A 26,793-nucleotide genomic window follows, 5' to 3' on the forward strand; every position below is an offset into this window, starting at 1 on the left:
AACAAATTTTTAAATTTTTTTTTTCGGCAAATCTTGATAACCAAACATAAGTGAAGGATGAAACTAACAAAATAGTCTCTAATCATATCTGTGTTATATGTTTGAACGGTTGGGTATGAAAGTATTTATATTATTATGAATTTTGTTTTGCATATTATATAACCAATTATCTACCTTCAAAATATTATTGTTTTGTTTTGGTAAGTAGGAGCTATTAAGTTACACCTACAAAGTACTGTGGCTAACTAGATTCCTCCCACTTAACATCTAGCCAACAAAACCACTTGATGCTGCTTACTAGAAAATGATTGTTAGCAATGAACTTAGCTCCCAAAATTACGAGGAATTTGTACATTTTTTACCCTCTCTTTAAGTACCTTGATTAAATCTCAAGGCTTTGGGATGGCCATTTTACACTCTTCAACGATAGCAAGGCCATTATGTGAACCTTCGAATTGACAATTCAATAAAATCAATTTCTACCCTTTTTTTTATAGGCTTTTTTTCTTTTTTTTTTTTTTTGAAAGAGGCTATCTCTAATTTTCTTTGTACCGTTACACTCAGGCGGATGTCCTTAAAAGGACGTTAGGATTATAAATCCGGTAAATTTTAAATATTAATATCTGACAGTAACGCTTGAATTCCCGCATTCTAGGGCTAAATCTGGTAAATAAACCTAAACACTAAACCAGGGGAGAAAAAAAAACCCAGCTTAATTAGCCGTAATAAACTAATCCAGCCTAGCCTTAATGTCGGTTTTCGTGTTAAGCACCTCCAATTCCAACTCCAGCTCTCTCTCTTGCACGACATCCTTCCTATTTGCCCTGAGTGGGGTCCCACACCCACCTCTCACCAGAGCCGGCCCCACCCAGCCACCACTGAATAACCCAAAACCAGCTTCAAATTTTAAGACAGAGAAAACAATTACAAAACAAGCAAACAAAAGCAAAGTTTAGAGTGAGAAACTAAAACAAAAGGCAACAAAATTTACAACCATTTCCAGTTTCCACTTTACCTTTACATTCATTTCTTCTTTTTTTTTTTTCAAATATACTGAGAATTTCATGATATTCTTATTTTTTTTAAAATTTTTTTTACTTGTATTTATTTTAGAGAGGGAAAGCTAGAGAGCTTTTTGTTTGGTTAGCTTTTTGAAGGGAGTTGAATTGAATCATTATTATTGTTATTATAGCAGATAAGAAACTTTGTTGTGTTTTTGTTGCATCGGCGTCGCCGAAAATTCCGAAGCTTTTGAGCCCCAGTTGGCTCCGATCTGAACTCACTGAGTCGGAGCTCCGTTTGGTCGGTCTCTTTCTGCTTGATGAGTTGGAGACGGCAAGGAGGAGGAGATCGATAGTTACGGAAACTCTTCAATGGTAAGTCCAGGCCGTGACCACGGTTCTTATTGCTGCTTTGAATTTATTTTGACTGATTATTAAGCTTTTCTTATTTTTTTGGTTGCCTCGAGTCAAATCTGTTCAGCTTAGTTTCTACTAACAGTAGTATTCCCTTTTTTAATTTCCTTATTTGTTGGAAGTTTGTATTTTGTTTTTATTAAATTAGTCTATTTACCTTTGGTACGACAAAATTGTCCAAATGTTTATATTACGGGCACAATATGCATGCACATCTAATTGATCGGATACTTGTAAATAATTCACGAATTATTGGAGGATTTTTTTTTTAATTTATCAACAGGTACTTAAATATAATCGGTCAATTTTTATCTTATTCTGAATTGGGAATGAGTACTTTGTTTTTACCTTCCACGTAGGATTCAAATGCAATCGTTAGTTGGTTCAACTAGGATATTAAATGTCGGGAAATAAAATATCCAGAGTCTTTCGTAATTTGTAGTAGGAAAGGCATTGGCTATGCCTTAAGAAGTGTTAAAAAAATTAATTTTACGCTGTCAAAGCAAATATAAAGGGAGAAAGTAAATCATGATCGTTAAGACTCTCAGATTATTGTACTTTTTATCTGTTTAGAGTCTTGTAACTGAAAAATTGAGCCCCCAGTTGCAGTTAAATTGAGAAAATAAATCGTCAAAGTTCTGTAAAATGAGTGGCCTAGTCCGAGTAAGTTTATTCTCAGCATGTTTCCTGCTTAGTTATGCAATTGTTAAAGCCCTCTTTTTGCTGCCCAACCTTCAAAAGCAACTGGTGGTTTAGAGTAGGTTATGTGGCAGAGAGTGTTTTATTGAGTCCTGTAATGATCTAATGCTACCAAATGTCACTTTCTCCTTAGTTTCCAGGAAAAGCAGATTTTAGGCCACTGTGAGTGGTTTTCATTGTTTATGTATTTGGGGTTTCTTTTAAAATACTATGTGTGAACATCTTCATGAATTTGTTGAGGCTTCTTTTTGAGGACTAACGGACAAGGCACTTGAACTCCTCACTCCCCCAAAATAATATCTTTCCCTTTTGCATCTATCAATTTAGTGCACTTTGCACCTAAACTTTTCTTTACAGATCCAATTTCTGCTTCATAGCATACAGTGAACTGTATAGCATACTAGAGCCAATTTTAGTGGCAAACACAACAATGTAGCAAGAAAAATTTCTCGATAGTGGAAATTGATGCACTGTGTACCATGCCGAACTTAAAAGAGTTCATATTTGGTTTTCAAGTAACCCCCTTTCGCATTTTCAAATGGTACATAAGATTTATGTACATTGCCACAATTACAAGGTACTGACTTTCTGCCAAAAAGTGCTTTAAGAGAAACTAACATGGAGGTACTGACTTTCTGCCAAAAAGTGCTTTAAGAGAAACTAACATGGAATAAATTGGTGAAGTAAGTCTAAGGAAAAGAAATGACTAGACATCTCTTACAATGTAGAATTGATATGTGAGTTAGCATTTGCGTGTCAAAAGTTATTCTTGTACTCTAAGTAGATTGGCATTGAATTAGCTGTTCACTTCGGTGTATCACATGCTTTGGGTTTGTATTCTGAATTTGGTGTTCAAACAGCACTTCTGTGAAGCTTTTGTTTGTAAATTCTCTATTTAAATTATTGTTATATTAATTGAGGTGTATGGTGTTCCAATTGTTGGGCTTTTAGATTATCTTTCTTGCACATTCTGCTAGACTTTAGTTCCCAATGTTCCTTGGAGAACTAGGCAGGAGGTAGCCTTTTAGAGAAACAAACTAAATTAGCTTTAGGATCCAGTGAATCTAATTTCTTTGTACCTGTATGATTTGTTTATGCTCTGATTGGCTGCAGTAAGAATTCCTTCATAGAAGATGAACAGTTTATCTATGTTGAAGTTCTCTACTTTCTGATGCTCTTTCTTTGTTTTTTACATTTCTGTGTGTTGGGTTATACAAGTTGATACTTGTCTTAATTATTATGAGTTTAAATAATGTTGTTGTGAATTTAAATCTATTAATTTAATGGTATTGGTTCTTTTGCAGGCATCGCCAGTTAATATTATTGTTGGCTCTCATGTATGGGTTGAGGATCCAGTCTTGGCGTGGATTGATGGGGAAGTAACTCAAATTAATGGTCAAGATGTTCATGTTCACACAACGAATGGGAAAAAAGTGAGTGCAGCTTTGTTCATAGCTAAACTTTTTCACTGTAGTCTCTTGTTATGGTGGTGGCTCAAATGGTGTGCCGAAATGAAAGTCTTAATATGTGATAACCTGCTGTTGGTAGACGTTAAGAATCTCGGTGTGTCCTGTTTGATGTTGGAGCAATATATTTTGTGTCTCTTGTATGATCATGCAGTCTTCCTAGATTTGCAGTTTTTTTTTTTTTAATCTGCTTCAGCTTAAGAATCTTCCATTGGTAGTTTAGCCTCCTGTAAGCTTAGCCTGCATATGCTGGTACTTTCCACTTATAGTTGATACCAAAGCAATCCTGTATATGGTACTAGTGTGGCTTGAGCTAGGGCTGTGATGGCTGATTGTAATGCTCCAACAACTAGTTCAAAATGCATAGGTGAAAGATATTTCAATAGCTTCTAAGAATTTAGACATCTTGCTCCTAGCTGCTTGGGCTTAAGTGTTTTGAGCCGGTAACTTAGGCTCTACGAAGTTGTTTGACAGGAATAGTTATTGGTGGCCCTGTAACATTGTGCTGCAACAGACTATGGTGGTGATAAGGTTTTTTGATTGTGGCAGAGGGCCAATGGTAGTATGCCACCATGGTCTTTCACCTTGGGCAAGCGGGTAGTTATTGATGAAAAAGCAAACTTACAGGGTAGGCATTTTATGTTCAGCAAAGTAGACAGCAATTGAAAAGTGAGTAAGTGACATTTACAGAACTTCTATTTTCATGTAACTTCTGGCATTTCTTAACGTAGATCAAATTCTTCAGTAGCTGCCACTTCTATGTGCAATATCCTGATACTTCATTGCCCTGCAATTAGGAAATTTAGCTTTATTCTACTTCACTTTGAGCCTTTATCAACTCAACATGAGCTTTAACTCACTTTGCTTTATATGCCTTTGAATGATAATTGGTAAGTGGATTAGATGCCTCAATACCTTGGTCGAAAATTGAAATGGGGTAAAAAAGCCATGCAAATTCAGCTGTTAGCTGTTAGTTGAGTTTTAGCTTAGAACGTGGTTGGATGCTTCTGAGAAGCCACTCTTTTACATGGAATTTGAAGGTTCTTATGATTGAAAGTTGATTTTAGGTTGTTGCAAACATTTCAAAAGCATTTCCAGAGGATACCGAAGCTCCTCCTGGAGGTGTGGATGACATGACTAAGCTCTCTTACTTGCATGAACCAGGTGTTCTGCAAAACCTGGCTACCAGATATGAACTCAATGAAATATATGTAAGCTTCAGAATTATCTTTTCAGGACCTTGCAAAATGCTTGTTGAAGAAAAGTATAATTGATGTAAGAACCAATCTTCTCATTTTCTTTTTTTTTTCTCTTCAATCTATTGCACAGACATACACAGGAAATATATTGATAGCAGTGAATCCTTTTCAAAAAATACCTCACCTGTATGATAGTAACATGATGGAACAATATAAAGGAACAGGATTTGGAGAGCTTAGTCCACATGTATTTGCAATTGCCGATGTTTCATACAGGTGAGTACTCAATAATCTTTGAGTGTTTTTATCTTTTGGATGGGATTTTTCTTCCACTGTCTTTTCCCTTACTAGCCGCTTCTCAACATTTTATTGCCTTTAGGCAAATGATCAATGAGGGAAAGAGCAACTCAATTTTGGTTAGTGGTGAAAGCGGTGCTGGTAAAACTGAAACAACGAAGATGCTCATGAGATATCTTGCATACCTGGGTGGTCGTTCTGGAGTTGAAGGGCGGACGGTCGAACAGCAAGTTCTAGAAGTAAGATGGACTGTTTTCTTCTCTTTTTCATCTTCTCTTGCTCGTATAAAAGGATGCAAAAAGCTGTTTTCATTTCTAATTGTCATTTGGATAGGCATTGTCTCTGACTTGTTTATGCTAACTTTACAGTCCAATCCTGTTCTTGAAGCATTTGGAAATGCTAAAACTGTGAGGAACAATAACTCAAGGTGAGAAAGTTTATGGGCTAGAGTTATTTACTTGGTTTACGTATACTTTGATTCATTGTATCTTAGGGTGTCTAGTGTTCACACATCATCTTGAAATGTGTGATAATACTTTTTCTGATCTTTTGCTTGTGATTTCTCAATGTAGTCGTTTTGGTAAATTTGTTGAGATACAATTTGATAAGAGCGGGAGGATATCTGGGGCAGCTATACGAACTTACCTGCTGGAAAGATCTCGTGTATGCCAGATCTCTACTCCTGAGAGAAATTACCACTGCTTTTATCTTCTTTGTGCGGCACCACCGGAGGTAAGAGTTAATGGTTTGTCCTATTTCCGTTGGACGGGTGACTTTTACTAAGATTTTACCTCTCTTGTACTAATTATACTGGCTAAATAAATGAAAATGATTATTCGACTTTAACTTGCAGGAGAAGGAGAGGTATAAGTTGGGAAATCCAAAAATATTTCACTATCTCAATCAGTCCAATTGTTATGAGCTTGATGGAGTTAATGATGGTGAAGAATATCTTGCAACAAGAAGGGCTATGGATATAGTTGGAATTAATGAGGAAGAACAGGTTTGCCTGCCAACGATTTCCTTGAGCTTTTTGTGCATATTCTTTAGATTTCTTACATTACACGACATCTTTCCAGGAGGCAATATTCAGGGTTGTGGCTGCAATTCTTCACCTGGGTAATGTTGACTTTGCAAAGGGGCAGGAGATAGATTCTTCTGTGATCAAGGATGAGAAATCTAGGTTCCATCTTGATGTGACAGCTGAATTGCTCAAGTAGGCATATTCGCCTTTCATTCTTGAGTAAGATTTTTAAATTGCAATTAGGTATCTAAAAGGCAGAAACATGATGGAACAGGTGTGATGCTAAGAGCTTGGAAGACGCACTCATTAAGCGTGTGATGGTGACACCTGAGGAGGTTATCACAAGGACTCTTGATCCAGAAGCAGCTACTGGTAGCAGGGATGCTTTGGCTAAGACGATATATTCTCGTCTATTTGACTGGTAAGGAGTTCTAATTTTTCTAATTATTATCAAATATTTGAACGCTTTTGGAGTTTGACCTTGTCTAATTTTAGTGACTATTATCTATTTCCCCAGGATTGTGGAGAAAATAAATATATCAATTGGTCAGGATCCGAACTCAAAATCAAAAATAGGAGTTCTTGATATATATGGGTTTGAAAGTTTTAAGCAGAATAGGTAACCCCTTACAAACATCTTTTGGGTACAGTGTTTTATCTGGAGTACAGTTTACAGCCTATTCTCATTGTTTTTTGTATTATGTGTGTAATTAGCTTTGAACAGTTCTGCATTAATTTTACCAATGAAAAGCTGCAGCAACATTTCAACCAGGTTATTGCTCTGTTTATCATATATTGGTCATTGCTTTGACTAAAAATTTGGACATTCTTTTCATCAATTTGTTTGACATAACATTTGCAGCATGTATTTAAAATGGAACAAGAAGAGTATGAGAAGGAACAAATTAATTGGAGCTACATAGAGTTTGTTGATAACCAAGATGTTTTGGATCTGATTGAAAAGGTATGCTACCTTATTGATTCTTCAGATTACAGATTTTTTGCGGATGTTTTCTTAATATGAGAAAGTCACTTGTTTGGCTATTGTATCATATGATTGTAGAGCTAATAATCAAATGGTTTCTTCTCCTTTTTGTTCATCATGTAGTGCCTTAGCTTTTTTTCCCCGCCTTCTCTGCTAAGGGCCTTGGCTTCTTTACTTAACTTGCCCTAAAATGTTGCAGAAACCTGGAGGAATCATTGCACTTCTGGATGAAGCATGGTCTGTAATTTTCCTTTCTTTTCTTTTTCTCCACCTCTATTGGAAATTGATTTTCATACTTAATGCCATTCAATCTTGGTTGCGGGTTGATATTTACGATAACTATTTGTTGTTTGCTGTGTCATTATGGCACTTAGAAGCTCATCAGCAATATGGACAAGCTCAAATTTGTTTACCCACTTACACGACTTTACTTCTGCTTTAGTGCACTTTTGATATGTTTTGCTTGATGCAGCATGTTCCCCAAATCGACCCATGAAACATTTGCTCAGAAGTTGTACCAAACATTTGCAAAGAATAAGCGCTTCATCAAACCTAAGCTTTCGCGCACCAATTTTACAATATCTCACTATGCAGGAGAGGTATCAATGTGCATCCTATAAGGTTCTGTATAGAGCAGTTCACTGCAATCTTATGCTTTACTTCCTGTATCATTTGCAGGTTACATATATGGCAGATCTGTTTCTGGATAAAAACAAAGATTATGTGGTGGCAGAACATCAGGATCTTCTGACAGCTTCAAAGTGTCCCTTTGTAGCTGGTTTATTTCCTCCACTTCCTGAAGAATCATCAAAGTCGTCCAAATTTTCTTCTATTGGGTCCCGCTTTAAGGTACTTGCTGTCTTCGATTGCCTTATGGAGATGGCAAATTCATTCTTCAATTTACTTAGCATTACTGAACTGCTATACATGTGAAATACAGAGAATAGAACCCAGAGAGATGTAAAATTAAATAGTCTGACTGTTACCTTCATATAATCTAATTTAGCAGGTTTTACTTCAGGAGTGGCCAGTATTTTATTGTAAGCTGATGGCAAAGTTTGTTGTTTGCTTGCCTATTCTTTGGACACCATGGTCTAAATTTAGTAATTTGCACGACCACAATCTGCATTAAAATGAAACATGTAGTGGACAAAAACCAAATAGAACTATGTTGCTGGACTATTGTGCCTATTCTGTGAAACATGAAATCTTGACTAAAGTTATGGTCAACTGAATTACTATAGAAATCTTGTCGATGTTAAAGTTTTTAGATCACATGAGATGCCATTATGATAAAAGTCATATCTGTGAAAGAATTCTTTGTATTGCTGTGTTAGCTCGCTTCTTTTTGCTGATTTGTAAGCGTTTCTGCCTATGTTCCTGAAGCTCTCTGTTTCAGTATGACACTGAAAGATGGGATGGCTGTACACTACTTTCAGTAAAACTTGTGGATCTTGCTAAACTTTCAGACTTATGGTGGTAGTTTGATGTTGACTACCAATTATGTAGGGTATTTTATGTTCAATACTGCACTAGAGTTTAGAGTATAGAGATTCATAATGAGTACAGCTTTTCACTGGTGCAAAGATGACTCAAATATAGGCCCCAAAAATTCCAGGGAGCTGTTTACCAAAAGGTGACTGTAGTTCTCACACTCTTGGGCTGGACTTAATTTCCATGTTACTGGAAGAGGGTTAATTATACAACTGGGTTTGGGTTTTCAGCATAATCAAATTTGATGTTTAAGTTCATCTTCCAATGAGAAATTTAATGTTTAGGAACTTGAATTTCTGGAGTTACTCTGTTAAGACACATTCAAGAGTTTGGCACCTCAGAATCCTGTTAGTTGAAATGTCAAAAGTTATTTATGAAACCTTTTTACATTCGGGCAACATTTTTTAGTATGTAACCTTCTTGATAAAACTTTTGAACAAATGATTTTCTTTGCTATTATTTTTTTACTAAAAATTTTGTCTGCTTTGAAGCACTTAAATAGCGTCTTTCTTAATAATAAAAATAATTTATAATAATAATAATAATTATTATTATTATTATTAGAAGAAGGAATATTAGCACAGGATGCATATTTCTCAGGTATCCACTGGGACAATGTTTTCAAAGTCTCAAGTCTTGAGCTCACAAATTGTTTCCTTGTTATCCTTGAAGTTTTCATGGTTCTATCCTTTCAAAAATCCAAGAGTTTGCAAGAATGGCTGTTCCTCCTTTTCTTTCTCCAGTTCGAACAGCAGCATTTCGGTATATGTTGACGTCTCTTTTCTAATGTTTATCATCTATGTTGACACTTGCAGCTACAACTCCAATCTTTAATGGAGACCTTGAGTTCAACAGAACCTCACTACATTCGATGTGTGAAGCCCAATAATGAATTGAAGCCTGCTATTTTTGAGAATCTGAATGTCATCCAGCAGTTGCGGTGTGGTGTGAGTATATGTTAAATCTTTTGCCCAGTGATTGTTAATGAGGTCTAAGGTGCAATTCTTTACTTCTTGTATTTCATATTCTTAGTATGCCCTCTACCATTTATAGGGTGTTCTGGAAGCTATCAGAATCAGCTGTGCTGGATACCCCACTAGGCGAAGTTTCGATGAATTTCTTCTGCGATTTGGTGTTCTTGCTCCAGAAGTTCTGGATGGAAGGTAAACTATTGGTTCTCTTTTTCTTCACAGAATTGACCTGGTAGGAAGAATAGCAGTGAGAATTGCATGCATTTCTGCGATCCTTTCATCTTGCAGTTCAATTATTTTCTCTAAGCATCTCTAGTTCATCTACTTCCTCGTGTCCTAACAAAAGTACATTTGGCAGCTATGATGACAAGGTTGCGTGCCAAATGATTCTGGACAAAATGGGATTAAAAGGCTATCAGGTAAATTTGAACCTCTTCCCCCCTACTGAAATAAGGCTTTGTAGGTATGCTATTTGTTCAATTTTACAGGAGGACAAGCTATTTACAGTTTCAACATTAGAATAAAATGAGACTTTATTTGGTGTTTCTGTTATGTTTCTTTTGTCCTCATTATGTTCTCATTGTGATGCACCAGCAGCATCGTCAAATTATTCTTTATATTAATATATGAAATGTCATTGGCTTTGCAGATGGGCAAGACAAAAGTCTTCCTAAGAGCTGGTCAAATGGCTGAGCTAGATGCGAGAAGAGCAGAGGTCCTTGGAAATGCAGCCAGGATTATTCAAAGACAGATTCGAACTTACATTGCTAGGAAAGAGTTCATCACAACTCGCCAGGCGGCAATTCAAATGCAATCATGTTGGCGAGGTATTCCTTACTCGTGGTTGTTTATGCTGTGATTATCTGCTTATTATCCTCTCTTTGCAAATTTGCTATTCAGCATGGACAAAGATAATAGAAGGCTCTCAGAGAAAATAAATAATGAATGCACTTTCTCTTGCTGTGTGTGCGCTATTGGATTCATTAGGTATATTGGCTCGCAAGCTATATGAACAATTACGCCGTCAAGCAGCTGCTCTGAAGATACAGAAGAACTTCCGCTGTTACGTTGCTTGGAAATCGTACTCAACATTGCAGCATTCTGCTATCACATTGCAGACAGGCATGAGAGCATTGAGTGCCAGGAATGAATTCAGATATCGGAAACAAACAAAGGCTGCTATTAAAATCCAGGTCCTGTTTGTGCCCATTATTCCATTTCACCAGAGATGCAATAGAAGCAGGGAATGAGAATAAATTTTTGAGTAATTGAAATAATAATTAATATAAGATATTTTTGTCATCCAGGCTCATGTGCGTTGCTACAGGGATTGGTCTTACTACAAAAGTCTGCAGAGGGCTGCTCTTGTTACTCAATGTGGTTGGAGAGCACGAGTGGCAAGGAGGGAGCTTCGCAAGCTTAAAATGGTTTACTCTTGTCCTTGATGTGATTTTATTCGCTAGACATTAACATGTTAACAATTCATATTGGAGTGCCTTGATAACCAGTTACTTATTTTATGCATTAATTCAGGCCGCAAGGGAAACTGGTGCTCTCAAAGAAGCAAAGGACAAGCTGGAAAAGAAGGTGGAAGAACTTACGTGGCGGTTGCAATTTGAAAAACGATTACGGGTATGTACATCTATATTCAATGTATTCCCGTTGGATGGGTACCTTGTGACAATTGTTCTTGCATACAGACTGAACTGGAAGAAACGAAAGCCCAGGAAATTACGAAGTTACAGGAGGCTTTGCAGGCAATGCAAGTTCAAGTAGATGAAGCAAATGCTAAAGTTATTAAAGAACGGGAAGCAGCAAGAAAAGCCATTGAAGAAGCTCCTCCTGTGATTAAGGAAACCCCTGTTATAGTTCAAGATACTGAAAAAGTTGAAGCATTAACAGCTGAGGTTGAACAATTAAAGGTAGTGAAGCTGTCTTATATTACTGTATTGTGTTGTGGATAATCAATTGATGCATTCATGTAAACCAAGCATGTCAAATGTGATGGATAAATGTGTTTTTATTCATGATCAGTGTTCCTTCTGTTATTGGAATTAAGCCAAATGCCTGTCCTTAATATGCATTATTTACACAATAAGCTCTTACAAAGCAGTTTGTGGTTGGTTCGCAAATGTGAAGAATTCAGACATAATAAGTGCTGCGATACATATCTAAAGCCTGGTAAAACAGTGAAAAGCTGGCATAGTTCTCCTAGCAGAGTCTTTTGGACCATTAGTAGTGTATATCTCTTGCGTTCTTGAACAAGCATGGCTTAACCTGCATGTCCTGATTAAACTTGTCTATATAGATTTGAAGAAATGTAAATCTTTTGTATATCCACCTTCAGAGGATGGTCATACGTGTTCCTCACTTTGTTTTGGCTCACTCATGGGCTTCAAGCTTCCAGTCAGTATTAAATTTTGGATAACAATGATGACCATTTATGGCGATAATTAGATTAAGGCCAAGAGTATTGACATAGCCATTTTGCTTGTGCAGGCTTCATTGAATTCTGAAAGGCAAGCTGCAGAAGCAGCAAAGAAGGCTTCTGTAGATGCTGAGGCCAGAAATTCAGAACAGGCTAAAAAACTTGAAGATGCAGAACGGAAAGTGGATCAGCTGCAGGAGTCTCTGCAGAGGTATGTTAACACGTTTTAAGTTTCAAGCGTGCTATAGTTGTTCTTGAACCACTGAATTGATCAAGTAGGTAGTAGAACATTTCTATTACCTTGATAAAGCAAATGCTATATACCAATATAAGAGTGACAGGTAGTCATTCTGTTCCTCCTTTTTTTATCCTTCTAGCTTTGTGCCTGTTTAAGATTTCAATCGAAAGTTTGATGCTGCTGTTGATCCTCTTGTTGTTCATCAAATGCATGTGTTTGTGGATTCTCTATCTCCTTTTGTCGTAGTTTGTTTCTATTGTCCTCTCTTTTTATTCATTCCCATGCTTGGTAACACATAATGTGCACTTGCACCCGTCTTTTTGAATCAGGCATGCTTAATCATGCACAAGCACATAGGCACTTGTATCCAGTTTTGCTTTTATTGCATATTATGGGGAAAAGTTGCAAATTTCCTCTTTATTTCTTGTTTCAGGCATGAAGAGAAGCTCTCGAATACTGAATCAGAGAATCAAGTTCTTCGTCAACAAGCTTTGGCAATGTCTCCCACTGGAAAAACTATATCTGCAAGACCAAAAACAACTATTATACAGGTAATATCACGCTTCTTGCTTATTTGAAGTTACATGCTATGTTGAGAAAAATAAAGATTGCTTGGTGTACATGCAGAGAACTCCAGAGAATGGAAATATTCCAAATGGTGAAACCAAGGTTGCACATGTAAGGAGCATCAGTACTTTTATTTGGGTAACAACCAATGGAAAGGGATGTTATTTCTTATCATATGTTACATGTGTCAGGACATGACTCTTGCTATAGCCAGTCCAAAAGAGTCTGAATCTGAGGAAAAACCACAAAAGTTTCTTAATGAAAAGCAGCAGGTGGGTGCTTTTTGGATGCATAAAATATTATGCTTGTAATTCTTGGTTTTCCTATTTGATTTTTTTGGAATCTTTTCCTGCAATCCACTATCCTGCTGCAGGAGAACCAAGACTTGCTCATCAAGTGCATCTCTCAAGATTTGGGATTTTCTGGTGGCAAACCAATTGCTGCTTGTTTGATTTACAAATGCCTTCTTCATTGGAGATCATTTGAAGTTGAGAGAACTACAGTGTTTGACAGAATCATCCAAACAATAGCTTCAGCAATAGAGGTTTGTTGTTATAATGGGATTGCTAATTTTATTTTTCTTGTAGCCATAAATCATGATAATCTGCTCACTAGCATTTGCTGATGAATGTCATCAGAAATCGCTTACATGAGTTGTATTAATTTGAGCAACCTTTGTCCTCTAGGTCTCAGACAACAGTGATACATTAACTTACTGGTTGTGTAATACTTCTACGCTGTTAATGCTGCTCCAACACACACTCAAAGCCACTGGGGCAGCTAGTTTGACTCCTCAAAGGCGGAGGTCATCATCAGCCTCACTTTTTGGGAGGATGTCTCAAGTATGGGCCTAAGATTTGATTTGCGTGGCCTTTTCTCTTGATCTTCTGTTTTGAATTCTGTAAATTCTTCTTTCTTCCTTAAATGCAGGGATTACGGGGATCTCCACAAAGTGCTGGGCTCTCATTTCTTAATGGCCGGGTGCTTGGTAGACTAGATGACTTGCGTCAAGTTGAGGCTAAATATCCTGCTTTGCTGTTCAAGCAGCAGCTTACTGCTTTCCTTGAGAAGATCTATGGGATGATAAGGGACAATTTAAAGAAAGAGATTTCTCCATTGCTTGGCTTGTGCATCCAGGTATTTCATGTCCTGTTGTTTTACAAATGTTTAGATTGCTGCAAGTTGCATCAGAAAACAATAAGCAGCTCTTACGAGTGTTTTTTTGTTAATGGATAAGCAAATGATTAGTGATTTGTTTGTGATGATTTAGCAGGGTTAGTGTTCCTAGCATCCTTACTTGATTTGGCCAATAGTAAAGCTCTAGTACTTATCTTGGAGGTTAACTACCATTGCTAACCTTCCTAAAGAAGCTCATCTTCAGGTTTCAAATAAAAAATTGAAACCATTTTTAATTTAGTACGCCAATGATTTCTGGAAGCCCTGCATCCATGGTACCCATAATATCTCCCTTATTTTCTCTTTTTCCATTTCGTTAGTTTGTGTGACCTTATGCAATTCCAGCTCTTCTTCTTCTTCTTTTCTTCTCTCTCTGTTTTCTATTCTTTTCTTTTCTGGAGTTATAATGGAGTTGGTAACTTATGCAGCTTAGTTTTGTTTCCTATAAATTTAAAAGTATTCACTTCATGGGCAATGAATTGTCTACTGCAGGCTCCTAGGACATCTCGTGCTAGTTTGGTAAAAGGACGCTCTCAAGCTAATGCTGTTGCTCAACAAGCTTTGATTGCTCATTGGCAGAGCATTGTGAAAAGCCTAAATAATTACTTGAACATAATGAAAGCAAACTCCGTGAGTTTTAAAACTTACACTCTATGGAAATATTTCTTTCTGAATCAATTTCTTAATACTTGCTCCTTATCTTGTACTTTTACAGGTTCCTCCCTTCTTGGTCCGCAAGGTTTTCACTCAGATATTTTCTTTCATCAATGTTCAACTTTTTAACAGGCAAGTTCTTCCCAGTAACAGGACAACTGTATACGCCAAATGTTTCATCTTATTAATTATTGTCATTACTTACTTTCGTTTATTTATGTTTCCAGTCTTCTTTTGCGGCGTGAGTGTTGCTCCTTCAGCAATGGGGAGTATGTCAAGGCTGGGCTCGCCGAATTAGAGCAATGGTGTTGTTCTGCAACTGAAGAAGTAAGGATTATTCACAAACAGGCTTGCTTATAGGCCAGCAACTTTTTAATGTGAAACCTCTTATGACCTCCTGTTTTCAGTTTGTAGGCTCCGCATGGGATGAACTGAAGCATATCAGACAGGCTGTTGGCTTCCTAGTGAGTTCAGGACAGTCATTACAATTGGTTATGATGCATCACGTGGTTGCTAATCTATTCTATTTTCCAATTATCTGCAGGTTATTCATCAAAAGCCCAAAAAGACATTGCATGAAATCACAAATGAGCTTTGTTCGGTGAGAAACTGTTCTTTTGCTTGTTTTGTCCTATCCTATTCTTTCCAAGTTCCTTAATGAGTTATTCATCTTATACAGAAAATTGATTGTAGCCACTCCGGATCTTTTTGTTCTCACTTTTAAGGACCTAATTGTTCTTCTTATTATTCTTCAGGAGCTTAGCATACAGCAGTTGTACAGGATAAGTACAATGTACTGGGATGACAAGTATGGCACCCACAGCGTTTCTTCAGATGTAAGTTAGTTCTCACACAAAACAGATGAATTGTCCTTGTACTTTCATTTGAATGGGTCTGTTTCCTTTGGCTGTTCCTAATTTTAGTTCTGGTGTTTATAATTCACTTCTATGCATCTTTTCCTTGAAATTTAGGTTATTTCAAATATGAGAGTTATGATGACAGAGGACTCTAACAATGCAGTTAGCAGTTCCTTTTTGTTGGATGATGACTCAAGGTAATCATGTGTTAACGTGTAGGAGTCACAACTTCTGTTTTTTTATGTCAGTTTCATTTTGTGTTTGACTCTTTAACGTACCTCAACCTTCTCTTGATCACTTGGAAATGAAACAAAGGTCTGAGGCTGCGTTCAAGGTAAACTCAAGGGTGTAATAAACCAATTTAGGGAGTACTATGTGGGTAATTTGAGCATATCCAAGAACCTCCAACACACTACTGAAAAAAGAAAGATCATTATCTGGATGTGTTCTTAGAATAAAAAAGTTCTCTTGATACTTACCTTTTTCAACAAAGGTTTTTGACCTTGGTTGAGTTTGGATGTCTATTTTTGATGGATCTGAGATTGTGCTTGTTCCCGAGTACATTGACTTTACTTTCATGAACCTATGAAAAGCATTAATTTTTGCTAACACTAATGCAGCATCCCATTCTCTGTGGATGACATCTCCAAATCAATGCAACCGGTGGATGTTGCTGACATTGAGCCTCCGCCACTAATCCGAGAGAATTCAGGTTTTGCATTTTTGCATTAGAGCTCTGGATGATGATTATCAAGTTTTTATTCTAAATCATCACCTCATCTCTGGAAGATTGAAATCTGCGCATCAGCTGGTGTGCAGAAACTTGTGCATAAATTTTCATTTTCGGTTGCATATTTGTCTTGTAAATTTACTCCATTAGCTCAGGTAACAGTTAATATATGTTATCTGGGTCAATTTTTTGATTCCCCTCGTGCATTTCCCGACACGAGAGGTATTATAGCACAAAGCTATAGGGGCTAGTACTGTGATGGCAATTAGTTAATAGAGTCATGATTGGTTTTTCAGTTGGTGTGTGCTGGGGATTTGAGTGTAAATTTGAAGCAATTTTAGGTTCTTAACTTTTAGTGTGGACTTAGAATGCAGTTAGGTTGCTACTGTATTTTGAGATATCATGTAAAAAGCCTCCATAAGGTTTTATTGGTTTATATATGAATGACTTGATTACATTCTTTTTCTTTTTCACGTCTTATGAGGTATGATACAGGATTGACGTTAGACTTAGATTTTTTGAATGGCTCTGGTTTTCAAAGGAATACTTCAGAACTAAAATTTGGTTTCCTCCGGCTGACGTTGGCCTACACAGTTGTTCCGCTTACTGTTGTGTGGGGCAATTCAATGTTGTGCCTATTTTTAGCTGATCTGAACAGTGTCTGAAAAGATTTCATTTTGTGCCGATCTTAACGCCTTTTCTCAAGGTTCCGTTTTGGCTCTTTTAATCTTAGCATGGTCGTATCCTTAATTGATATATTTGCGGTTCTGAACAGTATAAAGAAATTTCATTTTGTGCCCATCTTTGCTGATCTTGGTGCCTTTCCTCAAGTTTGCGCTTTGACTCTTTTAGTTTTAACATTGCCGTATCCTTCATTGGAGAAAAGGTGTATGCAAATCACATCATCAAATTGTGCAAGTGGAGGAATAGTATCCCATCTTCTGGGCGTTTTTGGTTTTCAGAAAGAAAATTCGAATCACAATAGGTCTGTTGCGTTTCCATTTATTGGTTTGAGAATCTGAATCTGTCACTCGCCGTTTGACCTTGCGAATAACAGGGCGCGTAGTTTTAGATTTTCACCGAGGGAGAGAGTCAAACTAATTGCATTTCCGGAATTAGATGTGTAGAAATAAATGGTACGAAGTAGTATAAACTTCTTTAGGTGCGGGTCTGGTATCTCCGGGGGGCCAAAGGCCCTTCACAAAGAAACTAGCCGAAGGGGGACTTTCTCCCATACACATCATTTCTTAGCGTACACTACTATTTTGGGGACCTCTGAACACTTCGAAGTTTCGTCAAAGGATGCAAACTGGAATGTTCCTATATGAATTGTACCAGAGCTTTTTGAGTATTGGAGACTTCTGGTTGTAAACATGGGTTGGCAAATCACGTATTCAACTTTGGTTTATGAAACATACTCTCGTTGCAAGTATCATTATTCATCATCACAGGGTGTTTAATTACTTATTTAGCAAGTGTTGTTTGGTCTAATGTAATGGCCACCGTAGAAGATTCGCAGCATGCATTGGATGTCTTCATCTGTGTGTTGCTAAGATGTACTATTCAAATGTAGGACGATCAAAGTTATTGTGCAGGAATTAGAAGTACGCTAGTTATCCAATTATTTTCTCTGTTTTACACTTCAGGTCATCATGAAAAGCACAAGCTATCTATCTATACATGGGGAAAGAATTCCTGTCCCCTAATTTATACTTATTTTTTGTTAAGTAATAGGTGTGCTGCAAAGATCTATACCTGATTTATCCATTTTTATTCTCTTTTGAAGCAAGACTAGAAACACACTGCCTTGAGCATTTGGTTGGCAACAGCCGAATATGACTGAACAAATAAGACCATCAACCATTTCGACACCTCTGTGACTAACATGGATAACCCTCTTGTTAAAATAATTTCAAGAAAACAGAAAATCAACTGGAACCCGGTTTATGTTCCGACATCACTGTTCTCTTTACATCAAAACATTAATTCCCACCCTCTGTTCCTAAATCTCGGTTCTAGTTCTGTTTTTTTTTTACTGGAAAGTAAAAGCTCCAGCTCATCAGATCCGACATCTTGTCAATACATCTCCTCTCAGCTAAACTACATGTTATGCCCCTCATTGAAGAGTGATCACTTTTAAGGGATTTGTATAACACATTAATCTACAAAGAATATTCCTGAAAAGTTCACAGCTTTCACTTGTAAAAATGGAGTTTGCAGAATTTATTTTGTACATCACTAAGAGGACTCTTGCATCTCAGCCGAATTACTTGTTCCCATCAAGGTTTCAAGTACAATGGGCTGGTCTTGTTCAGTCTGCATGGTTTGAGGAACACATTTACCATATGAGCTCATCGAATTCTCCGGGGCAATTGACTGGTCTTCGATAGTCTGCTCCCGTTTGCCCTCTGATTTCTTCTTCTCTTTAAGTACGTACTGTCTTGGCATTACTTCAAGTAAAAAGTTCCCTCCATTCCATACAGTTGCAGAGAGTTTAAGGATTTGGAAAAAGACAGACAATTTGTAGGACAAAAATATGGGTACTGTAAGTGCCATTGTTGCCACTGTAAATATTCCTTGGAGGACAATATACATAAGCAACCGGTTCTGATCTCCAAGAATACCACTTAAACGCCACCATATGTTGTTAGCTTTCTGTGCTTTTTTGGAGAGCTCTCTGCAAAATAGTGAATGAACAGAACAAAACCAATAAGGCTAAAGATAAAGTCATAGGAAGAAGGATTAAATCAAGAGTAACTGGACATTTCCACTTGTGCAAGAGTGTGTGTGTGTGTGTGAGAGAGAGAGTAATGATGAAGAATCAGATAAAAAGCACTAACCTGTAAGAGGTCATAACTTCAGGGTCCTGTAAAAGTCTCTGCCTACGGAGGACATCTACAATGAGAAAATAAAGAGCCTGCCAGAGACAGTAAGCAACTAATGGAACAAGAAATAGCCACGTCCAGAGGTTATACTTGCTTTCTACATAAGGCCATGAAGGTCGGCGAGGAGTCCCCTCAGGGTGCATGGCTTCAAAAAACACAGGATCCCACCATCGAATTGTGAAGAAAACCAACCCTGAATTCAGAATTATCAAGTAAGCTACAATTTGCACCGGACAACTGAATAACAAATTTACTTGAAACTACACGGGAAAGAACCATGCCATCACTTCAGAGGAAAAAATTTGCACTCCAGCGAACGCAACTTAAAGAAGATGATGTATGTAGGCACAGAATAAGAGGGTGTTTTGTGCATATGCCTTTGTCTCTTAGGTAGCCTTCAGTAATATGGGTGCTCTAGGAGGAAAGTCTCTTAGGTAGCCTTCAGTAATACAGGTGCTCTAGGAGGAAAGCAAACGATTCTTCTACCGTTATTAGCAATTGTGAGGCATAGCCACACATGCAGACTTGCAAGTTAAGAAAGGATGGACGTCCTTTCTGTCAAAGGATGTTTATAGTTTACATGACAAGATTTTTTATTATTCTCACACGAGCTTTAACTAACTATTTGCATCAATAGCTCCAAAAGGAGTGCTTAATAAGACCACCATAAACATGCAAAGAAAGACGTCACCATATAGAAAATTTTCATCAGGCCACATGAAAATGTGACAAAAGTATCTTGATGATGTCAAAAATTCTAGAGTCTAAAGTTGTTAAAAGACCTAAAATGTATTAAACAATATAAAGCAATACTCTTAAGTCAAAACATATTTGAATTGCCAAAACTTTCTACAACTTTCAATTATTGCAGCTTAGATGTCATACAAGAATAGACAGGACGCATGATACCCCATAAAACTATTCCAATGCATTCAAATGCACAAAATTCTTATGTTCTTTATTATTTAAGAATATTGCTTCAGTCATAGTGAGATTTGTACAATTGAAAGAAAGTTTATATACCACCAAAAACTCCTAGCAAGAATAACTACGCTGAAATTATGGAGCCAAGGAAAATACACAAGTCGCGGCTCGTAGAGCTGAATTACTGTAAGGTTAATTCTATCTCATATTAGATCCATCTCAACAAAATTTCCAAGCATACATCTGTGGACTGCTATTGTTTCCCATTCAGCAGAGACTACAAAGGGCATTACAAGTAATTAAATAAGAAAAATAACATCTGCATATCCACTGGAAAAGATTGATACCATATTTTCTCAAACATAAACAGTTACATAATCAGGATAAAAGCACATATGCAGCGAATGAAGAAGTCAACAGGCAAGCAAATGATAGAAGCAATCAGATGTGATAAAAATGAAGGCCCACAGCTAATAACTACAAGTGCTTAATTCATTCTCATCATCATTAAACTAGACCTAGCTTTCAAGTCGAAATACCTGCTATAAAGGGGGGCTAGACTAGAAAAGAGAGAAGGATGTCCAACTTACCAGGCAAAAGATGTATGAAGACGCTTACAATTTTGTCGAAAGAATTAAAGACTAAGCTGCATCTCCACACAATCAGTGCCCAAGCTAGTGGACCCTGCAGTTATGTGAGAAGTCAAGACATAAAGAAGCAAATCTTAATGCCATTTAGATGAAAACAAGGCATCTCCAGATTGATTGCTTACCTCTGCAAAAGAGAAGCAAATCATGAAAAACTTCTCATTTCTAGGAAAACAAAGAAGCATGACCAAGAATAGTGTGTTGGCGTAGTAGCAGAAGTCCTGAATGGCAAAAGAAGTACATAGTGACACAAGAGAAAGTACATTTGTAGGAGATGAAGTCTACACTGAAACAGAAAAATTCACAGATAACATGTACCATCAGAATTTCAACTAAACCTAAAGTGATTTTGTCTAATTAAGACTCTAGAACCTCTTCGACAAGGATCTAAATAACCGAGATACGCAAAACAAAAAATATTTGTGTAGTTAAATGAGCCAAAACAAGAAGTTGCAAAACAGGAAGAGCTTACCAAGAGATAATAATGCCATTTCTTGTATCGATAATAAATCCACCGTAGAGGAACAAATATGACATAGAGCAAACAATATGCATAAGGGACATCTTGAGGCCCTGCGCCACAATAGAAAAGAACCGCAAAAGCAAATTAGCAAACGACAATCCACTAGGCCTAACTAATTATTCGAGGGATAAAGATAACTGAATTGTCAAATCTTAAGAGTGTAATACTCACTGGCACCCAACAGAAAGCAGAATGTTCCAAACCCAAGAACACTCAACAAATAAGTCACCTGTCAACCCAAAAAGCTGCCAATCAGTTCAACCTAAAATCGACATCCCATGTCACCAAACCATAAGCAAAGATGCTAGTAAAAGTAAATAAACAAATTATGAATCCCGGAAACAAATATGAGCTACAAAGTTGTTCTTTTAATAGCCACTGAGACCATCTGACAAACATATGGTGGGTTTTGGTCGGTCGGTTACTTGATTACCTTGTTGATGAATCTTTCGTGTTCTTCAGCCCGTTTGGCAATCTTATCTGCATGTTTAGACAAGATCTGCTTGGTTTGAACTGCTTGCTTCGACAATATCTCTTTCGTTTTAGCCACTTTCTGCGCAACAAACAATTCCCAGATGACAAAGAACTACCCAAATCGCATCACAAACTGCAAAACTAAATCAGATACGTGGGAAAAAATTAATACCTCTGATCGATCTCTGAGCCTTTTTCGAATCAACCCTCCATTTGATTCGCCATTGGAGTCCTCCGCAGAAGAAGATTCTCCGTTGCTATACATTTTCTTGCTCAAAGACTCTCCTGTGTTTTCCCGCAAGTATGAAAAGAAGAAAAGGTGGTGGTGGTTTTCTGTGCTCCTCTCCTTCGCCTGTAATTTTTGTGGGTCTGTGTGACGTATATATAAAACTGGATAGTACTATAAAAATGCCTAGCAATCAATTAGAGTTTTTTTTGTTTTTTTGGTGTGTGGGAGAAGCAATCAATATGAATTTGATGAAGGAAGAAGTTGTTTATGACTTGAGTTTCCTGTTAATACATTACTCCATTGACGATTCTATATATCTATACTCCCAACTGTAATCCGAGGACGCCTGCTAAATTTTGAGGCCGAATTTCATTTTATGCTATTTTAACATTTGAGCGAACTAAAAAAAGAAAAAGAAATAAATGCGTGATTAAATAGCCTACTAGTCTTCTAAGGTTATACTTTGTATCCTCACTTTCTAGGTGAAAACTTTCTTCTTTTTTTTTTTTAATAATCAATTTCTTATAAGGAACGTACTATTATTCACAAAATGACATGATTGCATATAATCGAACTTGTAAAGATTTAAACTTTGCCTTTTTTTTTTATTGGTGGTATATGTCAGGATTCAACTTCTTTTTTTTTTTTTTGTAGCATTTTTGTTTGAAAGTATATGGTAGGGTTCGAGCCTTATTAAAACTAGTCGGATTTAATTATGAATTAATCTTGTATGCATTAATAATGTATACACTGTTGTTACAGTTAGATACATGAGACGTATATAAAATTCGAATTTTAAATTTAAATATATATTAGTTGTCATACATCTAATAGTGATAAAATACACATTGTCTGTATGCATAAGAATGAGTTAGACAGACAGAGATTTATTTGCTATCCGTACACGTTTCTTTCTGGTTGTGGAAAGTTTGGTTTTAAATTTTATTACTATTATTATTAGTTTTTATAATTTTCTCTGAGCAAACACTTTGAACAGGATGTCTTTTGGTAACATCAACAGATAGAGTCAATAATGTATTATTACTCACTTTTTGTAGTTTTATAGCCAATAAGTACAATGAAGTTGTCATTAGGGATACCAAGGAACATACTCGAAGCTTCTGTTTCCAAGATTCCTCAACCTTTTTCTCTTTTTAATTTGTTTTAATTCATTGTTGTTCTTATTGATATTTATTTCGATTTCTAAATAGCTAATAGTTAAAGTGCAAACAATGCTTCACACTTTTAGACGAAAGAATATTCGATACTTTTGGATTCAAATGTTTATTGAAAGACGCTGATATTTCATTTATGCAGAAGCTTTTGATTGCTTGTTTTTGAAGTTTTTTTTTCGTGAAAAATATATATTGTAACGATTTGATATATGTCAGGTAAAAAGGTGACTAAAAAACGTGTTCACAGAAAACGTAAAATTTTTTTTGAAAGAAAATGGCTTTCCAAATGCAGAAATTTCTATGTTCACACAACCAAGAAGTATAAAAGGGATGGGATGTTCCAAAATATACTGGACCATCATATCAAAATTCTACAATGATCACAAGGGCAAGACTTAAAATAAGAAATTGATGGAATGTTCAAAGAAATGGAAAGGTTTATTAATCCTAAGATGTGATAACCTGAAGGCTGGTCTTTAACAATTTTAATTCCATAAAGAACCAAATCATTACATTCCTAAAGTGTTGTGTGAAGAAAAAGGAGGCATCCGGGCATATATGCATGATATACACTCACTCCTTTCACTCTTGGCCCTTGCCTTAAAATAGTTTTCTGATGAGGCAACTTCTGCAGTTTTCCAAGTTTAAGATCTGGTGTATTAGATTTACCTCGTGACCGAAAAGAAGCAAAAAAAAAAAAAAAAAAAAAAGACAGAGAGAGAAAGTCCCGGGGCAAAAATTCATCTTTAGCCTTGTCCAAGGAGCAAAAGATAGAAGTGAGCGCAGGAAGATTTCTCGGAAGAAAAAGAACCCCAAGTACGCATGGGATGGGAATAAAAAAGAAGCCCAGGTACACCTGCGTACGAGTACGGAGCATCAAAGAAGGTACCCTGGGAATAACCCAACAATGTAACGGTTATCGCATAATTAATATTGGCAACTAGTCTATCGATTGAGCTTTTGGGCTTTTGGATATATGGAAATATGGAAATGGATCACCTGCTCCTACTACACTTCCCGAGAAAGATGCCATATCCAACTCTACACGTGGCTCCCTTACAAACTCAAGATTCTAGTTCAATCTTCCTGATTAAAGGTTGGCTCGCTTTTCTTTCTTTGTATGTATCAAATTATATATCTATTTTCATTTTTTAAAGATTAGTTAATTTGTTATTATATTAACATTCTCATATTTAATGTACACAGTTATTAGAAATTTTTTAATATATTAGTTGCCTTCTAATGGCTCCAAATTGAAAAGTTTGATTGTTTAGTAATTTTATTCTTGCTCTTCATTTTAGTCAAACATGTAACATTAATTAGATTAACTCTTGTATTGAAAAACTAAATTACTCTTTAAGTTCCAAGAACAATATAGTAATGAATGATCTAATATTAATAAGGGGTATTTTGAGGAAAGTATGAACAAAAAATAAGAGAGCTTTAAGACGGATGTAAGTTTTTAGAATGTAAGTTAAAAGATTTGATCCCTTGACTTATATGTAAGCTTGGATTTTTTAAATCGTAAGCCAAAAGATTTGATCCCTTAACTCATAACCAAGTAGAGCCTTAAAACTCTCTTGGTAGCCAACTACTCTAAGCATAGTTGGTTGAGAGAAATGACAGTAGTTTGTTTCCAAAGCTTTTGTGCTTGTGATGAAAACTAGTACTAACTCTTTTTATTAGTACAAACTTAATGGTGTTTCAAAATGTGGTTAATTTCACTTTGCATCCATCAGTTATTATTTCTATTTTGGTTCTTAAAATTTAAAGTTTGATACTTTAGTTCTTTAATTATAAAATCTGTCCCATTTTAGTTCATGAATATAAAATCTATTATACTTTGATCTCCAGAATTTAAAATTTACCCCCACTTTAGTTTGTAAAATATAAAAGTTATAAACTAAAATAGTGAAAGATTTTATGTTATGGGGATTAAAGTATGATGGGTCTTATACTTTAGAAACTAAATTGGAATAATTTATATATTTTAAGAATTAAAGAATCCTTTTTTAAAATCTAAAGATCAAAGTAGGAATGGGAGTAAAATTGAATAGTATGAAGTGAAATTAGCCATTTCAAAATACCTTACCAACTGTTTTCCAACAAAAGAGCAAGCATACATGTGTGAAAGAGTATGCCTACAAGCAAAAGGAAAGAAGAGTCATATGTAATGTGTGGAAAATAAAAAATATGTGTAAATGTATAGATAGCATATGTGATCATTAGTGCTATTTCTATATTTATGTCAAGTGTCCTATTTATTTAACTTTGTATGTGCATACTATTTATTTAAGTTTCTTTTACCTTCATATGTAAGTGATATTGACACCAGATTTTACATCGGGTAGTGGCGTAGAAAATCCCAAATTATCTTAGACGCGACGTATCGCATCCATGAATGGGTACTAAAAGAATCTTTTAGTGAGTAGTTACTAGCCCCTTATAACGTCAACATCCTGCAGCTGCACCCTTTTTATCTGCAGATGGTTGAGCTTCACTTATTAATTTGTTTTTTTTTTTTGAAAGTATTAATTAGTCATTAAACTTGCAGAAGATCTGTGTGATCCCTCACCCCGTCTTTCAAGGACGAGACTTTTATGCCATCTGGGCATCCCACTTATTAGACAGTGCATGTCTGCATGGAGATGTAAATAAAGGTATTTAATGCAGATGTCTGCATGTCTGCATGGCGGTGTAAATAAACGGTATTTAATTTAACGGATTCAATTCATAGAGTTGCCTACACTACTGCCCAAAATTCAACAAATCCAATGAAATCCAAAATTCACAATTTCCAAACATTGGACGTTGAAAATGGTTTCACGCAGTCAGCCATTTATTTATTGCTGTCTCTTTGAGTGGATTGTGGTGGATATAAAGATGCCAAGGATAAGGGGATAGAGTAAAAAATTACCACCTTTCCCCCTAGCTTCTAGTGGGCAAAGATGATGGGGTGCGTAATTGCTAAATTAAATTTGTGCGAATGTATCATATCACAAAACGTGTTATATTACATAATTGATAAATGCATATAGTTATATAATTTAAATCATTTGCGAGAATACATGTAACGCTCTGAAAAATAATTTATGAAGTTATAAAAGAGTGGATTGATGTAATTTAACTATCCACCTGCTTACATCTGTGCAAATGATATTTAAGAAACCTAAGATAATTTTTATACACTATTTGCACATTTCTAGTGCCACTTCCTTTTTTTTTCTTTTTATAAAATAAAATCGAGCCAAAATAGCCTTAAGGGCTCTTAAAAAAAAATAGAATAACGAGATCAACATAGAATTTTCCCGTGTTCGATGTAAGCTAGACAAGTGGAAAGGAGGCCCAAAAAGACGACAAACAGGCGTCAGTCAGAAAACAAAGCATGTGGCCCAGATAGTGAGCCCAGGCTTTCCTATGCCTTTGAAGTTCGAAGTTGGTGGGCAGCCCAAATTTTAAGTTTCAAAAACGTCCCTCCATTCGTCAACACACGCTCCACTCTCCTTTTTGTTTGTTTAGACTTGACAGGGCAGACGCTCCAATCTCTCCGTCTCATTCACCAAATTCCAATTCTACTTTCATTCAATTTTTTAATCCAAAAGTGATCCTCGGGGGACTGTAGAAGTAGGAATGACTTAAAAAAAAAAAGAGAGAAAGAAAGAAGCACAGGATAAAAAGCACAATAACAAAATAATCTGTTGCAAGAACGGATCATTTTGTCATAAAAGGTCGTATG

At 36.3% G+C, this 26,793-nt stretch overlaps 2 protein-coding genes across 3 annotated transcripts; one reads left to right on the forward strand and one right to left on the reverse strand.

Annotated features, from left to right (window-relative positions):
- Positions 1 to 790: 790 nt before the first annotated feature.
- LOC113695849 (myosin-17-like) lies at positions 791 to 16,666 on the forward strand. Of its 2 annotated transcripts, XM_072055055.1 has the most exons (39): positions 791 to 1,376; positions 3,419 to 3,547; positions 4,648 to 4,791; positions 4,910 to 5,055; positions 5,159 to 5,315; positions 5,445 to 5,503; positions 5,649 to 5,808; positions 5,930 to 6,079; positions 6,156 to 6,292; positions 6,375 to 6,521; positions 6,618 to 6,719; positions 6,815 to 6,872; positions 6,963 to 7,064; positions 7,285 to 7,322; positions 7,558 to 7,684; positions 7,764 to 7,934; positions 9,395 to 9,526; positions 9,633 to 9,742; positions 9,909 to 9,969; positions 10,200 to 10,377; positions 10,538 to 10,743; positions 10,858 to 10,977; positions 11,084 to 11,182; positions 11,251 to 11,472; positions 12,050 to 12,189; positions 12,650 to 12,767; positions 12,844 to 12,894; positions 12,975 to 13,055; positions 13,157 to 13,327; positions 13,470 to 13,625; positions 13,714 to 13,920; positions 14,452 to 14,589; positions 14,675 to 14,745; positions 14,841 to 14,940; positions 15,021 to 15,077; positions 15,158 to 15,214; positions 15,369 to 15,449; positions 15,585 to 15,667; positions 16,091 to 16,666. In XM_072055055.1, exons 1-39 carry the CDS (start codon positions 1,374 to 1,376, stop codon positions 16,200 to 16,202), a joined length of 4,581 nt encoding a protein of 1,526 aa, XP_071911156.1. In that variant the 5' UTR covers positions 791 to 1,373; the 3' UTR covers positions 16,203 to 16,666. The 2 variants fall into 2 exon arrangements, with proteins under 2 accessions (XP_071911156.1, XP_071911158.1); XM_072055057.1 differs by lacking the exon at positions 15,585 to 15,667 and having other exon boundaries at positions 914 to 1,376; positions 16,091 to 16,337.
- Positions 16,667 to 18,374: 1,708 nt separating this feature from the next.
- LOC113694666 (glycerophosphocholine acyltransferase 1-like) lies at positions 18,375 to 22,230 on the reverse strand. Its single transcript, XM_072055058.1, has 8 exons — positions 21,826 to 22,230; positions 21,613 to 21,732; positions 21,351 to 21,408; positions 21,129 to 21,229; positions 20,782 to 20,877; positions 20,600 to 20,693; positions 19,041 to 19,278; positions 18,375 to 18,877 (listed from the first exon to the last, which is right to left on the reverse strand). Exons 1-8 carry the CDS (start codon positions 21,916 to 21,918, stop codon positions 18,439 to 18,441), a joined length of 1,239 nt encoding a protein of 412 aa, XP_071911159.1. The 5' UTR covers positions 21,919 to 22,230; the 3' UTR covers positions 18,375 to 18,438.
- Positions 22,231 to 26,793: the final 4,563 nt, after the last annotated feature.

The sequence above is a fragment of the Coffea arabica genome, chromosome 6e, assembly GCF_036785885.1.
Source record: "Coffea arabica cultivar ET-39 chromosome 6e, Coffea Arabica ET-39 HiFi, whole genome shotgun sequence".
In the NCBI taxonomy this organism is placed as follows: Eukaryota; Viridiplantae; Streptophyta; class Magnoliopsida; order Gentianales; family Rubiaceae; genus Coffea; species Coffea arabica.

Coding starts and splice junctions, on each gene's coding strand:
- LOC113694666 (XM_072055058.1), bottom strand. CDS start 21,918: ATGTATAGCAACGGAGAATCTTCTTCTGCGGAGGACTCCAATGGCGAA. Junction 21,409..21,612: donor ACGAAAGATTCATCAACAAG/GTAATCAAGTAA, acceptor TTGGGTTGACAG/GTGACTTATTTGTTGAGTGT. Junction 19,279..20,599: donor CTTCATACATCTTTTGCCTG/GTAAGTTGGACA, acceptor TTCTGAATTCAG/GGTTGGTTTTCTTCACAATT.
- LOC113695849 (XM_072055055.1), top strand. Junction 9,970..10,199: donor TGGGATTAAAAGGCTATCAG/GTAAATTTGAAC, acceptor TTGGCTTTGCAG/ATGGGCAAGACAAAAGTCTT. Junction 14,590..14,674: donor ACATAATGAAAGCAAACTCC/GTGAGTTTTAAA, acceptor GTACTTTTACAG/GTTCCTCCCTTCTTGGTCCG.